This window comes from Octopus bimaculoides, chromosome 24 (assembly GCF_046866305.1).
Source record: "Octopus bimaculoides isolate indiv1 chromosome 24, ASM4686630v1, whole genome shotgun sequence".
Classification (NCBI taxonomy): domain Eukaryota; kingdom Metazoa; phylum Mollusca; class Cephalopoda; order Octopoda; family Octopodidae; genus Octopus; species Octopus bimaculoides.
Window position 1 is genome coordinate 5,835,174 of NC_142951.1, and position 17,988 is coordinate 5,853,161.

The 17,988-nt window shown below is 37.0% G+C and overlaps 1 protein-coding gene across 1 annotated transcript in view; it reads right to left on the reverse strand.

The window, feature by feature from the left end:
• Positions 1-280: 280 nt before the first annotated feature.
• The window catches only part of LOC106879255 (ubiquitin-conjugating enzyme E2-17 kDa), a 60,269-nt gene continuing 42,561 nt past the window's right edge, over positions 281-17,988 (reverse strand). Inside the window, exons 3-6 of the mRNA XM_014928752.3 lie at positions 17,035-17,066; positions 14,760-14,837; positions 3,945-4,050; positions 281-1,517 (exon numbers count right to left, since the gene is read on the reverse strand). Coding sequence (XP_014784238.2) covers positions 1,378-1,517; positions 3,945-4,050; positions 14,760-14,837; positions 17,035-17,066 — 356 coding nt within the window. The 3' untranslated portion in view covers positions 281-1,377. The remainder of the gene's footprint in view (positions 1,518-3,944; positions 4,051-14,759; positions 14,838-17,034; positions 17,067-17,988) is intronic.

Consider the following 17,988-nt stretch of genomic DNA (forward strand, 5'->3'; position numbering starts at 1 on the left):
CACCTTCACCTGTTTAAATCTTAATTTCTTTCTGAAAGTTGTGAACCCTCCACAAAGCAATTTGTAAAGATATAGGAGAGAGAAAAGAGAGACAGAGAGGCAGAGTATGTAGTGAGTGCGTGCACGCATGTGTGTGTGTGTGTGTGTGTGTGTGATGAATAAATAAATATATATTCCAAGTGGTCACCCATTTTCTGCTGGATGCAAACATTATAAATCAAATGAAATAAAATGGAAAAAAAAAAAAAAAAAAAAGCCTCAATAATTAAAAATAACCTAATTAAATGTGAGGAAGTCATTTATTTCACAATACAGCCTTTCTTACTGAATCTGATATTTTTTTGAAATTTTTTTTTTTTTGCCATTTTTTTTTTTTCAAACTGAAGTTTACAATTTTTCAGGAATATTCCTGGGACTTTTAACAGCATCTGGTGGGATGAAGAAAACGTGAAGAAGAAGAAGAACTAGGCAATTTAGAAAGGAAGGAAGCAAGAGAAAGAAAGAAAAAGAGAATGACAGAGAAAGAGAGAGAGAGAGAGAGAGAGAGAAAGAAGGTCTATCCAGTTTGGTGTGCCAATTACATTTAGGAAAGAATTCTTTGGTTGTTTTTCTTTTTTCTTTTTCTTTGGATATTAACCCCCTGATACTTTGAAACACTTGTTGGTTTTTGTTTCTTTTTTTTTTTTTGTTAGTTCACCCCTCCAATCCTTTTTTTTTTTTTTTTTTTTTGTTATCCTTCAGAAATACAACAGCTGGACATGTAATGAAAGCAAACAAAGGTCAACAAAAGACAGAATTAAGTGTTTATTGCAGCAATACAACTGTTGGGGTAAACAGGTTTTACTGACAAAAGATGGCTTTTGTAACCATGCACATTTTTTTGTTTTTTCCTTACCAAGATGAGAATTGAAAGTCAAAGAGAGCCATCAACAGTGCACTACATTCTTAACAGAAGTAACCGTGGTTGCATGAGACATCAGTGGAATCAATGCCAGAACTAAGGGGGGGTGAAAATGGCCAACCAAATTACACGATATCTCAAGAAACCACGGCCAAAGACACCAAGACGCTACGCAGTTTTTCTTTTTATTATTTCAAGAAACTTTAGACATGGCTATTCATTCTACTTTACAAAAATTGGATAGTTTTACTCGAGTGAGGCATGTTTGAGAAATATAGATTTGTGTTGAAATGCCACCCAGCCCAACCCTGCGCGTATCTCCGCTGTCAAACAAGCTAGTTCTGAAAGCATTCATGCCTCCTTTGGCTCATTATCAATGTTGCACGATTTTTCAAATATTTTTTTTTTTCATTAAATTTTTTTTTTTTTTGTGTTTTGTTTTGTTTTAGATCCCTAAAAAGCGAAGTTTATAAATGTCACATCGCATACTTGGCTGTCCACTCTTTTGCAAGCCTTTCATATTTTTCCTTGTCTGTCTTATAAATTCTGGCTATTTCTGGTACTAGAGGATCATCTGGATTTGGGTCACACAACAGAGAACAGATTGACAACAGTACTGCAAGAGAAGAGAGAAACAAAAACATTTAGGAAACAATACAGAGGGGGAGAATAACAGAACAAAAAAAGGGGGGGGGGCAGTGACAATGAGAAAAAAAGGTGGGGAGAGAGAGAGAGAGAGAGAGAGAGAGAGAGAAAGAGAGGGATGCAATTTTAATAAACAATCGTCCTGAAACTACAATCGATACAAATTAAGAGAACTTCTATATGGCCACTAGATTTGCTAAAAATAATAGCCAATTCATACGCTACTTTTTTAGTATGGCAGTTTTTCTTTCCCCTACAGGCTTGCTCAATCTGCTCGGTATGGCAGCCAAATAATCCTCAAATTCCACACAATCTTTAACCCTTTCGTTACCATATTTCTAACCAAATTACACCCCTTATGTGTTTCAATTAATTTCTAACATAATCATAAATTTAGGCTGGTTTCATTAAACAACTCTAACTTTTTTATTTATCAACATATTAATGTGATTTTTGGAAGATAAATTAACGAAAGGTTCTCAACCAATTCTATACCAAAATTTTTGTCACAAAGTGACTTTAATTACAGGTAAATACAGGTAAATTCAACAAAATATAAAATTATTAAAATTTTTGTTCAAACATCGCTACAGAAAATGGGTTATTAGCTAATATACAATTGGGTATACAACAAAATATTATTATAGAAGAGTTGTGCACATTACTGGATTTATTACTGTCTCTTTTGCCAGTATAAAATTAAAATCCAGAGCAGTACCCAGTATTTGATTCACAAATCTTTTCCAAACTTTGATCCCCCATTTTGTGCGCTTTCCTGGCATATACTGTTGAAAACGCACTCGGCCTTTATAGCCCACCATATCCTTATCTATAAACTGTTTTATATGTGCTTTGAACACAGTCAATGAGGGGTCTTATTTTAAATAAGGGATCAAAGTCTGGTTTTCCACGTACTGGTGTACTGCTCGTGTCTCTTACATGTAGATATTGAGTCAATTTTAAAAACCGTATCCTCGTCATTATACTTGAGACATATTTGTCTCCAAAGCGTTCATCACTACTCCAGTAATTTGTTATTCTAGGTAACTTTCTAATGCCCATAATAATATTTATGGCAAAATATGCTTTAATTTCATTCAAGTTTATGGGAAACCACAAACTATCCTTTTTTATGCTTTGTTTACATTTAGCGTAACGGTTTGTTTCCGCCGTAATCAATTCAAATAGGCACATCGGAAAAAGCAAAAAGAAATAGTCGAAAGCTTTACTCTCCTGGGTAAGACTGTGACTTGGTCCAGTTTCTTCAGAAAAATCACTGAAAGAAGGAGTTTTTAAATTTTCACTCCATTCAGGTACTAATTCATTCTCTTTATGGCTATCATCGGAGCTCTCGGATTCACTGCTTTCATTTTCGGAAAATGAAACCTCAGATTCATTATCAAATACCACGTGCTTTTTTTTTTTTTGTTACAGTTAGATTTATCAAGGTCTTCAACGGAAAATCCTTCGATTCGTATCCATTTTTTTGTCAGGATTACAAATTTTGAAAACACAACAGGAACAAATTTGGAAAAAAATCTCCCAAAATTCACAAAATTAAAAAAACACGTCGATTGTTGTACAAAACTATAGCTGAACTGTTTACACAAATAATCACGTGTTTTCACGAATGTACTAACGAGATTTGCTCAGATATTCTCATTTAAATATGAATAGGTGATTACGGGCGGTTTTGGGCGGCTTGGTCACATGAACCAAAATTTTTTTCGGGCGGCTTTGGGCGGTTTGGTAACGAAAGGGTTAAGGGAGGGGTGGATGCTGGATAATGTTGCCCTAAATGTTTATCTTCATCTTAAGATTGGACAAGATGATCACAGTTGATGCTGATTTGGAGCTCACCAACAATGGGCAGGAAAATCTTTCGACCAATTTGGCCAGTTTAAATGCTAAAGGGGTTAACAAGACACAAAGTGAATATTCTGCATTGTTAAGTGGCTTTCATCACTTTCCTGTACTCATATGATCAGAAGATGGAGTTGGATTAAATCTCTCCTAATTCACCATGTCTTATATTTTCTCACAAAAAAAAGTGAAACCCACAATTTAAAAAATACAAAGAGAGGTGAAGCCAAATGTGAAATATTTAGTCCAATAGTCACCAACTTTTAATTAAGTTTTAGTGATTTCTACTTTCTGACCAGTTCAACACAACCACCTGATACTTCAGTACTTCAAGTGGAATTCTCTCTGCTGCTACGACATAGACCAGGCCTTTGAGTTGAGGTCAAACATGTATTAGCTCCAGTCCTGCCATACATTAACACTACCTTTTATGCTTCGATTAGATCATGGAGAGAATACGTGATGCGGGGAGTTAAATAGCAAGTTACTTTACACACGAGGACTTAGAGACAAATAAATAAATATAAAACTTCACCTTTTGAGATAGTCAATGCTGGTGACCACTGTGAACGTAGTATATCCAAACAGATACTGCCATTACTATTGATATTTGGATGATATATTCTCGTTGTAAAATTTATCTTAAAAAGAAAAAAAAAGAGAAAAGAAATTACAGCATGAGCAACATGATCAAAAACAAACAATTCAGATCAGATTGTTAAAAAACAGAAACTTTAGACATCAGATTTCTTACCAACACTTTACATAAGGTACAGCTGAAGGTTGTACATTATCTTTACATCTACTTTTCCAGGGTTGCATGGGTCAGACAAGTCTCCTCCTGCTCAGCATCTCACCAGGTCACAAAACATGTAATTTTTGCAAGATCAAGCATCTTCAGATCAGTTCTCAGACTTTCTGCTCTCTCTCTCTCTCTCTCTCTCTCTCGCTCTCTCTCTCTCTTCTTCCAACATGTTCTTTCCATTTGGTACTCTCTTTTTTTTCTTCTTTTCTACCAAGCTATTAACCATATGCATCACATGTCCATAACACACCGTTTTCTCTCTTCCACTATATATTCATCTTGACTCGGACTGTCATTTATGCTCTCTGACACTAACAACACATCCAGTAGAAGATGCTGGTCTCTTTCGCACATCTTCTGCCTCCAATGTCCACATTTTCTTACTATTTTGATAGCTATGCTTTCAGGAGCACATACCTTCCCTGCTAATTAATTCCCCAAAATCGCAGAAGCTATCAATTTCCCTTATGGAGTCTTCATAGTATTTGAAGGAATCCCTTTCATGGGTGCTCTTGCAGTTGACAATCGTGCAAGTTTACACAAGGTACACCATTTGCAATTATTACTTATCAAGAAACCTACCAACTGTAGACATTGTTTCCAGGTTTAGACATTTTCTTCTCTAAATTTGCAAAAGATTCAGTTAAGTGGATTATCAAGATACAGAAGACCCCACCCCAAGCCACTCTCAAGGCCCTTTACTATGGCCTGAATCAGCATAGCCTGTTAGAAATGTCTTTGCACACAACCTCCATCTCATACCTGTCAAAACCAGCCTGGAACCACTCTTGGTTCTACAATGCAAATTTACTGTTTTAAGCTATCTAAATTAAACCCCTCAAAAATTTCATGTTGAATTTATGGTCCAAACACTAGATTAATAATAAAATTTTACTGAATTCAACATATTTTCAAAATTAATTAAAACGAAAAGCACCCACTACACTCTTGGAGTGGTTGGCGTTAGGAAGGGCATCCAGCTGTAGAAACTGCCAAATCGGATTGGAGCCTGGTGTAGCCATCTGGTTTCACCAGTCCTCAGTCAAATCGTCCAACCCATGCTAGCATGGAAAGCGGACGTTAAACGACAACGACGATGATGAAAGTAGTGCGTTTCAACAGAAATGTTGTAACAAAAGAGTGAAACTGTTCCGAGTTAATGACTGCAGTAAAAGACATGCAAGGAAAGAATTTCAGAGGGGCAATGTCTTGTGAACTGGGTATAAGTGATCAGCACAGAGATGGGCGAGGAGTTGGTGAATGCAATACGGGTGACAGAACAAGGAAGCGAGACAAGTAGATCAAAAGTACCAAGTGAAGTGACAGGAGAGAACCAGTTTAGGGTAGTACCATCTCAGAGGTAGGAGCAGTGCTCTAGCAAGAATTAGTGTCTGTAAGGGACTGGTGGTTTTTTGAGGTGTGAAGAGAAAGGGCCCATTGTCTGTCTTTCTTTGTGATGTAGTCTTTGCCAGGAGGTCCTTAGACAAAGCCAGTATTTGAAATAATCAGCCTCTAGTTTTTTTTGCTTTTTTTTCTGAAGACCAGCCTGGCCCTACTAGGAATTTTTGAAGGTTTCCATTCATTAGAGGCAGTGAATATCTGGCATGAAATATCTGAAAAAGGAAGGATGTACTCAATAACTGAGTAGTTTGGCCATGGCTTAAACACTTTTAACCAGAGATCTATCTGGGCAGGGATTGCTGTGTTAGGAAACTCACTTTGCAGCCACATGGTTTTTGGGTTCTATCCTACTAAGCAACACCTTGGGCAAGTGCCTTCTGCTACAGCCCCAGGCTAATCAATGCTTTGCAGATAAAATTGAAACTGTACGGAAGCCCCCTTGAAAATATATAAAATGTAGGTGTGTGTGTGTGTCCATGTCTTGACATGATAATTGCAAATGGGTGTCACAGTCACACAAGCAGTGTCATTTATGTTTAACTATTCTGTGTAAAGATGTCTGGCAATGGAGAAATATTAATCTTGCTTGAAAACAGATGACAGTTACAGCCAGGAAAGGCACCTGGCCATAGAAAATCTGCCTCAATAAACTCCATTCAAGCAAGGAAAAGAGGACATTAAATGTTGGGTGGCCACATTTAACCCTCTAGCAATCAGATTTGTCAAATGTATTGCTTATTTGTTCACCTTGTTTTGAATTGATCAGCCATTATTTTGTAGCCTCAAGATTTCAATGGTATTCTATTCTTTTATTTGTTCCAGTCATTTGACTGCAGTCATGCTGGAGCACTGCCTTTAGTTGAGTAAATCGACCCCAGGACTTATTCTTTGTAAGCCTAGTACTTATTCTATTGGCCCTCTTTTGCCGAAATGCTTAGTTACGGGGACGTAAACACACCAGCATTGGTTGTCAAGCGATGTTGGGTGGGGACAAGCACAGACACACACAAACATATACATACATTTTAGAATGACATTGCAGGGTAGGTGTGAGAGGTTGGATCTGGTCAGTTTGAACATAAACAGATAGAATATTTGGGTTGGATATCGTTGGATTAAATGCTAAATGGTGAAGTTAACTGCCACCTGACAAGGTTGCATTTCAAAAAACGTTTCAGTTGCTAAATCTATTATTTTATAAAATGTTTCTAAAATCTCAAACAAAGAATAGTTTCAGAATTAATACCCCCATAGTAATGTCCACCGCCACCCAATATTTCTTGTGTTTAAACGCAAATCATAATTAAACAAGTAATTACAAGTGTAAATAAGAAAATCTAAATGTTTCTAAAATTCACAAAAAGTTGAGGGGGGGGGGGGAGCTTTAATTCTTTAGTATTTAAACCACCTATATCTGGCTAAAAGATTTTGTTTTATGTTCAAACTGGCTGGATTTGGGCTCTTACAATGTCATCTCAAAACTAAACAACCACATAATGAAAATCTTGTCGCTTTGCAATATTGCATGATTAATGTAAAACCATGTGAATAAATAAGCATTGCTTTTGACAGTAATCTGAATGCTAAAAGGTTAACCCTTTTGAAACCATATTTCTATTGAAATAGTCCCCACTTCCCAATTAATTATGAAAATAGTCAAGACTATATAGTAAAATTACTGTCATTGTTAAGCTGATGTCTGGAACACTAATATTAAATTTTAATGGGAAGATTCAATTTAGATCACTTTAAAACAAGTAGCTTGTATTATAAAATCACAAGGGCAGTCCCAAGCGGTTTGATATCAAAAGGTTAAATAAAAACAAAACTGCACTAAGCCCTTAGTCACAACCCCGAACCATCTGTTTTAGAGTTCTCTCACTTGGTTTGGCGGACATAAATTTCTTCAGTGGAAAATTAAGTTAGCCCAACAGCAAATAGAGAGAAGCATGTAATGGTATTTTGCTTCACAGACACATTTAGGTTACTGATAGCATGTAATATAGTTTCTGTGTCTCTCGCATTGAAATTTTTTGTGAATTTCCAACATTTGCTGATGAGAATTGTTGTTTAATGATCAAATGAATTACCTGCCCCTGAATTAATATGTAAATGACGGAGCATTCCATAGACGTGTACCCTCTAACAGGATTCTCAGGCAGAATAAACAATGACAATATGCGGTAAGGCAGTACCCTTTAAATCATAGCTACAATCCGTCCACATGTATAAGTCAGGTTGTTTGAGAGGAGGGTTACTGTTAACGTAATCTTTGCATGGCCAGCAACCAAACTGGCAACCTCAGCAAACTTGCTAGGTGAAAAAGAGTGATTTTAGCCACCCTACAGGATGAAAAACAAGACCTGTAAAAAAAGCAGATGAACTCCAGGAAGTCAGTGGCCATCCAATATGTACACATTCACGTTAAATGTGTATGTGTGTATTTAGTGGCATGTTCACATTTTGTTGAAATGAGGCATGGGAAAAATAAGCATCACCTGAACAACTCTAAAGTTTGCAGCAGTAGGCCAAGAGGAGTAACTAGTGCAGATGGTGACATACTGTCATGCTGGCTGGGGGAGCAATGTTGTAGGGTAGATATCATCTGGAACTAAGTTTTATAGCAGGGAATGCAAAATTTGGAAATTGTTCAACCACTTTGCATTCTCAGTTGTCTTGGTTTTGTTCTTGCAATTGAGAAAATTAATGCATGAGAATGGATCTGATGTGCAGTTCATTAACACTTTAATGCAGAATAATCAGCTATAAATCTTCATTGATTCACGATGGCTGAAACTTGTTGGCACTACATGCAGCAGTGGCGGGGGGGAGGGGGGTATCACACACCTGCAACAATAAATAAGTATAACTTCAGTTAGATGGAGGAAGATGTAAGTATATAAGTGGGGACAGTTGTGATCCTCTTGTCCCCTTCATAGGTGCATCCTCTGTTGAAGTGAAAGGTGTTCATCCTTATCGGCCATCATCTTTCTGTCTTTGGCAGCATTAACCCTTCAGCATTCAGATTAGTCAAATATAATGCTTCTTTATTCACATTGTTTTGAAATGCTCGCGCATTATTGTGTAGCTTTGAGGAGGCCAAATCTGGCTGATTTAAATATAAAACAAGAAAACTATTGGGCCAGACATGGCCAGTTTAAAATTAATTCTTCCAAGACAATTATTTGGTTTGTTAACCAAACACCATCTTCAGAGCCAAAAGATTTAATATTCACCCCTTTCACAACATTTCAATTAATCTAATCTTCAATCATCAAAATCACTACAGTCTTATTCCTAAATGTCTACATTGAAACAATAGACTGGATTTAAAAAAGAAAAAAAAAATTCATTTTCTAAACGAAGCAGGTTACTATTGTTACTTTGGAAATAAATGCTCCTCGTTTAAATTCAGTCTGCTGGTATGTAACACCTCCAGGAATTAAAACACCTGACAATGACCAGAGACTGAACCAATTAATTCTAAGTGTACATAACTTTTTTACTTTTCCTTTTTACACACCTAAAATGAGTCAACAAAATAATTACAATAGGCACAGGTGTGGCTGTGGTAATAAGTTTATTTCCCAACCACATAGTTTTAGTTTCAGTTCCACTGCATGGCACCTTCAGCAAGTGTCTTCTACTATAGCTCTGGGACCAGTCTTGTGACCAAAGCACACACGTCTGTGTGTTTTCTTGCTTTGGCCACGTAATACTGAGAAGAAACTTCATCCTATGCAAGCATAGAAAAGTGGGCATTAAAAATGATCTTAATTTACCCCAGACATTTAGGCCCTTCTCCATCTGTTGTTTCCTTTAGTTCTTCAATTAGTTTTATCAGTAATTGTTTGTACTACTGAACATGAATACCACCAAGTAGCTAAAACATTCTTTGCTGGTTCACTAATTTTATGTTACCCCCACCCCAAAAAAAACCACGTCTAATTCTCATTTTTCTATGAGTCATAAATGTAAATATCTCTTAAACATCACTTCCTGTTTTTATTTTTGCTTTTGCTCTTAGCCACATCACAACAATTTGTCTTTATAACTCCAGGACACACCACACACACAGCTATATTCAAGATATTTAAGAATTAAGCAAACATTCAGTACCGTATGTTATTCTACAACAGCCTACATATGTAACATACAATTGAGTTAGACAACTAATAAACTAAGGAACACCCTGCTTAAGAAGTCCCCTTTGCAACTGTGGGATTTAGGGTTCAGCACCATTGCCTGCCACCTTGGACAGCCCTGGGTAGATTCATGCTTTAGCCAGTTGATTTGTTGGGTGGAAACTGGGTGAAAGTTATTTACATGTGTGTAAAAGTGTCCATCTGTCGTCTACCACTTGACAACCTGCACTTGTTGAAGTCCCTATAACTTAGCGGCTGGGTAAAAGAACTGATAGGAATAAGTACCAAACATAACACTAGGGATGATTTGAACTACTAAACCCTTCAGGTGAGTGCTCCAGCATGACCACACGAATGACTAAAACAAGCAAAAAAAAAATAAATAAATAAATAAATAACGGTGATATGCCGTGCTTGAGAAGACCCATGAAGCATAGTGAAATCATAGCTGAGGTCGTCACATAAAAAGCACCTTTCAAGTGTTGGGCCTCACGGAGGCAATGTGGCCAATGCTGATGTCGCGTAACTGGCACCCATGTCGGTGGCACGTAAAAAGCACCTTCTGTACGCTGGGCCTCATGGAGGCAATGACAAATGATGTGTTTGAGAAGAAGATCCACCAAACCAAGTGAAATCCTAGTCATGGCAGAGATTGGTGGCATGTAAGCTGGCACCCATGCCGGTGGCACATAAACGCACCCATTACACTGAGTGGTTGGCATTAGGAAGGGCATTGAGCCATAGAAAACCATTCCAAATCAGACTTGGGTCTGGTGCAGCCCCTCGGCTTACCAGCCCTGATCAAACCATCCAACCCATGCCAGTATGGACAACGGATGTTAAATGATGATGATGATGCATTTGACATTCAATAAAAATCCACAACTCATTAGGACAACATACTTCTGGAGGGCATCTCTCTATGCCTTGGATAGATGTAGAAATATTGCAAGGGGTAACGTGACTCAGAAAATGTGGAGAATAGAATTAAACCAGCACTAAATTCAATTTTCAAACCTGCAATCTTATATTCAAGTAAAACTGTAAACAGCAATTACAGCATGGAAGACACACATAAACCATACAAAAACACACAAAGATGTTAATTTAAACACTATTTGATGTCAAAATTTATGTTGCGCCAATTGTGACCTGATCAAGGACAAGATGCAGTGGGATTGCATCACTGATTAGGTCACAGTTGGTGAGAAGAAAATTTTGATGCCAAATAATATGTTTAAGTTAAAAGTCTTTGCGTGTATTTTTGAATGGTTAATATGTGTTTTCGATGCTGTAATTGTTTTTAGTTACAAACACAGAGAGCAAATCACTTTGCCTGGCAAGTACATCTCTGTAGCTGTAGAGTTCGCTCCCTTCTCTCCTGAACAAGTGCAGACACAGCAGACATAGCAGAATGAAGATAGAGTGATTATAAAAGGGGGAAATCTCAACTACCAGACATTGTATTTATGTCCAAGAAACTTAACAGCAGAGTCAACCTAGATCTAGGAATTCCACACAGGGTATAGAATCCACTACAAAATTAGCAGGGAGTGGAGTTCAATAATCTCATGCACAAAAGAAAAGAAAAAAAAAAAAACCAGCTTGGGAGTTTATTCACATTTACTTAATTCTAGGGGGAGAAAATAAAACAGAAACTCAGAGGACTGCAGGTAACTCTGGAGGGACATATTGTCTACAACTGATAAGTCATTCGCTGGTTTTACAATTGTGAGCGAAAATTGTACATTGATCAGTTTAGATTAATCTTGCTAGAGAAGGTTAATAGAGGCAACTCAGTATAAGTGACATAAATAAGGATATTTTGTAGCAAATAGCTTGATGCTTTCAGCATATCTGCAACACACCATTTCATTGCCACCTGTCAGCATATACAAAAAAAGGGGGGGGGGCACAGTCCGTTGCATTATTTTGGCAACTGTCAACTGATGCAAAAAAAAAAAAAAAAATTGGCAGACTCACTACTTTTAAATGGCTTTAATTATTTCATGTAACCCTACTGGAGCATTCAATGAGTGGAATCGGCCAACTAGAACTGAAGAAATCATAAGTCGTTCAGGACGCCAGTAGAATGTCATTGAAAGACAAATCATGATTTCTATTTTAAGACTTAGACCATTAGAGACCAATACCATGAAATTTTGCAAAACATTGTAGCAAAAACTGCAACAGCACTGCACCATGCAAAAACGTACTCACTCACAACACTGCATTAACTACAAGTTGCAGCGATATCAACCAGACTGTATTACATACAACATCACCAAAACAATGGAATAGGCAAAACTGAAGCATAATTTTCATATCGTGTGTACACACACACACAAATAAATAACAGGCTTTTTTCAGTTTCCATCTATCAAATCTGCTCATAAGGCGTTTGTTAGTTAGGAGCTATAGAGGATATTTGCCCAAGGAACCCTGCAATGGGATGAACTCAAAACCACACGGTTAGGAAGCAAACAGCTATGTCTGCACTCATACACGTGTGTGTGTGTGGTTAAAAACGAAGCTATTACAGTAACCCTTTTTCGTTATTCTATTTCTATGGAGATAGATTACCTTTATTTCAGTCGGTTTTTAAAATAAGGAAAAAAGGAAAAAAATTAACGAAAATAAATGCCATTATTAAGATGGAGTTTGGAAAAATAAACATGAAATTTTGATGGGAGGTGTTTATTTAGATTACTTTGGAACAGGAAATCTGTATAACTGCATCAGAGCCAGTTTCAAGCAGGTTGGTTATAGGAAGAGCTACTGTCTGCATTACAAAACCAAGCTATTTACTTAATTGTGTTAATTAAAGATACCAATCATCTGAGCCAGATATTTTGCCCCTTGTTCATTGGTTCTTTATAAATCCTTTACATGTGAAATATTTCTTATCTGAAAAGCACTAATTATATAACACAACGTCTGCAAATTAACAAATTATTTTACTGCCAAAATTGTGCAATTACAGTTCTTTCAACCAACACAAGACTGGTTGCAACTGAAATGTGACATTTCACTTCATTTTCTTTCTTTCGATAATTTTTTGGTTTCAATTCAACTGTTAGCTAGCACTAAGTCACTAGTGTCATGTATGTAGCAAAAAGTGCTGGCGTCACATAAGAAACGCCCAATATTCACTGTACAGTGGCTGGTATTATGAAGGGCATCCAACTGTTGAAATGAAGCCAAAAACAGACCATGGAACCTGGTGTAGTTCCTCCTGCTAAACCATCCAAACCCATGTCAGTATGGAAATCAAAAAAATGATGACGTAAAAGCAAGCTAATGTTTTAGTGTGCTAATTAGGTCTAGGTATGAGATATTTTGTCATCATCATCATTTAACGTCCACTTTCCATGCTGGCATGGGCTGGACAGTTTGACAGAGGACTGGCAAGCTAGGAGGCTGCACCAGACTCCAATTTGATCTGGCAAGGTTTCTACAGTTGGATGCCCTTCCTAATGCCGACTACTCCAGGAGTGTAGCAGGTGCTTTTTACATGCCGCTGGCACGGGGGCCAGTCAGGTGGCACTGGCCTCGACCACGCTCAAATGGTGCTTTTTATCTCTCTAACCACCTCCCTCAATATTATTCTCCATTCAGTTGAGGGGTCTTGTCTTGCAAGTCACTTGGCAACTGTACTGGTGCCAAGTAAAAAGCACCCTACTTCCTGTCAAACCATCCAGCGAGAAAAATGGGTGTTAAATGATGATGATAATCGTTATTTTCCATCCATTATTTTTCTCTACTGGTATCAAGCTGGACAAGATTTCTTGAAATATTCTTTGGCTGACTGCCCTTCTTGGCACCAACCCTTGTTTCTAAGTAAGGTAATATTGTCCCACATCTTTGCAGGTCAAACTACTACCAGAAATTTCGTTTATGGGAGAAACAAAAAACATGTGGAGACACACACACACACACAATGGACTCCCTTACAATTTCCATCTACAAAATTTCACACATGTAAAATCAAATGCTTCTTTCAAACATTTGATTACCACTGCACTGAGATAATTCATACAAAACGGCATGTATGAGCAGCTACACACACACACACGCACTAAATAGGGATAATAGCAGATACTTAAAGTTACCCTAAATACCCTTTAACCAAAAAGCTCAAATGTGCCACTTTAATAAATTGTTGACTAAATACAAGAGCCCCGTGTGAAGGCCAGCAAATCTTGTTTGGTTGAAAGTGTAGTACTTAACTAAATGAACTATTTAGAAGATGAATAAAAGGTTGGTTTAACTGCATCCGTCTGCATCTGACTGTGTTTCCTTGCTAGCATGAGGCAGACAGTTCAATAAGATCCAACAAGTTAAAGAACTGATGTGCTTCAACGTCTACTTTGGCATGGTTTCTACAACTTGATGCCCTTCTTTACACCAAGCACTTTATACAGTGTACGGATGGGGGTGGTGGTGCTGGTTTTATGGCACCAGCAACTCGTGAGGTTTTCATGTAACTGGCAAGACTGGAGAACTTTCTCAAAGGAGTGTGGTTCTTTATGTTGGATGTCGATAGGATAAAATACAAAAAACAGGACAGGAACAGGAAAGACATGACTATTTTACAAGCTTACTCCTCCTACTGTTCTCTGAAACCACTACCATTTCCCTAACATTTCACATCTCAATACCCTACAAAAGGAAAACCTTCAACAATAGCAGCTTCAGAACTCTGCTAACGGAATAGACTTCATTCTTTTATGCCTGTAGATTCTATGGCTATTACTCTGATTAAACCAAGATGTATACTGCTTTAAATCCATTGTTAAAAACTGCAATTGTTTTTGCACCAATGTTACATTAAAAAATGCATACGCTCTAAGTCGTTTCTAATCCATCTAAATAAACAAGCACAAGATTCCAATCGTGATTCCATCAACTTGTTCACCAGAGCCTGAAACTAATCCTGTCAGAGTCTACATAAACCAGCAAAGGCAAAAAGCGCTTCCATTAAGTCTTAAGTACTCACCTTTGGAGGCTTGAATGGGTAATCCGAAGGAAAATGAATTGTCAAAAAAAATACCCCACCTTGGTACGGACTATCTGGCTGCAAAAGAAAAAAATTACAGTTGGTCACATTATTTGGCATTGAACAGAACTAGCTCTCAAGCACACACACGACTATCTAACTTAGATATCATTCCACAGAGGGAGAAGTAATCTAAGTAGCAATGATAAAGGGGGAAAATCTTCTGAAATGAAAAGAATAAATTAAAAAGATTAGAGATAGTCTTTCAGCTGTCAAAATTAAGAAATCTTTGGTTCTTTGATCCCCCATTACCTTCCACAGAACAATGTTTGAATTCGTCTGTTCCTAAAACTATATTTCAGATGGAACTTACAGTGCTACTAACCACAAACTATGCAGATTGTAACTGGGTAGAGACAACCCCAACTTTTAATGGAAAAGCTTCTAAACAGTTGTTCATCTTGAAAAATATGGTGAAATTTCCAAACTTGTTATTCTCTAATATCACAATGAAGTTCACAATTCCTAAACATTAATAAAAGTCAGAATAACAGAATTACTTCCTTTCACCAATTACCTCAGAGATCATCAGAGCCACTCAACATGGCCTCCTCTAGATTAACAAGACAAAAAGTCTGGGGTCAGGCAAGTTGCGACAGAAATTATCAGATGACAACTGAGGAGATGGTAATAAGCATGACTGTGTGGGCTCAATAAGTTCACTCTACAACTTCATGGCTTTGAGTTCAAGCCTACTATACATCCTTAATGTTAGTAAAAAAAATTGTATAGAGAACTTCCATGGAAACCCGCCATAGAGGCCCCTGTTCTTCTAAGTTGGTAGGCTTCTCCTGTCTCGGTCCTTGTGGTGCCTTTAACAGACTCCACCCTGTTGTAGGAATTTAGGTCAAGTCTGCAGTCTGAGAATAACTTCTTTCCATCAGTCTCAGCCGTTCTGAATAGGATTGTGGAAACTACCCTTCCTTATCTGCCCAAACCATTAAAAAAAAATAATAAATAAAAATGGACCCAAGTGTTACTTGCAAAGGCAAAATTGCAAATTTAGATGAGGGCTGTTACTTCCATTCTATAAATGAATCTTAGTATTAGAAGCAGAACTGAGGCTGTAGCAGAGCAAATATCTTAAACAGTTTGCTTGAACATCATTATATTCAGTTTCAAGTCCCACTGAGGTCTTGAACTTGCCCTTTCATCCAGCCCAGTGTTAAAATATAAGAGACCAATCCAATCTATTATAAACCACCACCCATGAATTTGAAGCATTCTGTCAACCCTTCTCTTATATTTCTAATGAGTAGATGGCTGCTTTGTTGATTCAGTTAATTTTCAACATAAAGTAGGTTTTGGAAGGGTTTCATTAAAATTTCTCTTACTTTATACATTTTAAGTTAAGTTGACAACTGAAATCTCTTTGATATCACAATATCATCCAGGTTTTAATTTAACTAACATTTTAGTTTGGGTAGTCACGGGTGGATTGCTATTAAAAGAGTTAATTTAAAAACCATAATTAACAACATATATATATACATATACATATATATATATATCTCAATTTCTTATACTTCTTATGTTCAGTTTCAAACTACATAAAAATCAAACTCCTGAAATCCAAAAAGCTTCATCATAAACAGGTTTCCTCCTTAATGACGTTTACCTGTAATCCAGTGCACCTTTTATTAGTCTATGCAGTTCACATAAAACCCATGTCAGTCACAGTACTTTCAAGCAAAGACATGCCTGATACCGCTGCAGTTACACTTCACACCATCATACAGACTGCAATGTGAGAGGATAAATGAAAGGTAAGACAGCTGAAGTGAGGTGTGACACTGAGACCCAACAGATAATCACTCCTAATCCTCATCAACTTACAGTAATGAGTTACTAAGTGGAGTTTGTGATAATGACTAGAGTGTAAAGGAAGACAACATGCCATACAGACCTCTAAACTTAAGCAATCTTTCACAAGTATGTCTCACTGTTCAGCCACTTGAGAGGTTGACGTAGCAACAATAGCTTACCTTTCTACCAGCGGGTTATGTGTATCTAAGGTGTCAAGAAAGCCATCTCCACATGGTGAGCTAGAGTCTATTAAACAGTAGTTTACAGGGGATTCCAAACTTTGAAACACTCTGCAATCTGAAACAAGCATTTTAAATAAGGAATGCTCAACCTATTTTCACAAAACTCAACATCAGAAAGCAACAATGGTACAAAAATGTTCAGAGAAAAAAAGAGTAAAGGTACTTACTGGACCCATAATGGTAGCCTGCCAGTGAAATACTGCAAGAAAAAAATTATTTCAATTAATAAAAAAAAATTTTAAATGCTTATTTGCCAACTGTTTATTATCAAAAATGTAACCTTAAATATAATTAATATAATGCTATTTGAACAAAATTATACAGAAAACATTTCAAGTTTATACAAAACAGAATTCGCTACACATTCCGAAGATCGAACAGTAATGCAATTGTTTATAGAGAGACTTCTATTGAATCAAAATAGGAATTGTTAGCTTATCTCATGACCAACCGAGGAATTGTATTGCTGACTGTAAATGATTATGCAAATGTTTTATCAGCATCATAAACATGAAATATCTTTGAAGATTTTTTTTCCACAGCCATGTTGTCAGTACAGTTGTTGTATAAAGAAAAACTGGAATTTACTGGTCAAAAAATTTACAGGTCAACTGTCTCACATTCCACTGTATATAAAAATTTTCAAACTGCTTTCAAAATCAAAGGTTCTCTTATCATTTGTAGAAAGGGGATCAAGGGATCAGCTATGCAGATGCCAAAATATCTCCCTCCCACCAACACATAACAAGCTGACAAAATAATGATTATAATTTTGGCACAAGACCACCAAGTTTGAGGTAAGGGAACAAGTTGATAACATCAACTCCAGTATCTGACAGATATTTTTTCCAGTCTTGAAAAAAACTTTAGTTGAATTTGAACTCAGAGCATCAAGAGCTGGAAGAAATGACACTAAGCATTTCGTCCTACACACTAAGGATTCTGCAAGCTCACCACTTTATTACTACTACTACTAATAATAATAATAATAATCTTTTCTACTCTAGGCGCAAGGCCTGAAATTTGAGGTGGAAGGTGGGACAGTACACAACTGGTACTTAATTTATCAAGCCTGAGAGGATGAACAGCAAAGTCGACCTCAGCGGAATTTGAACTCAGAA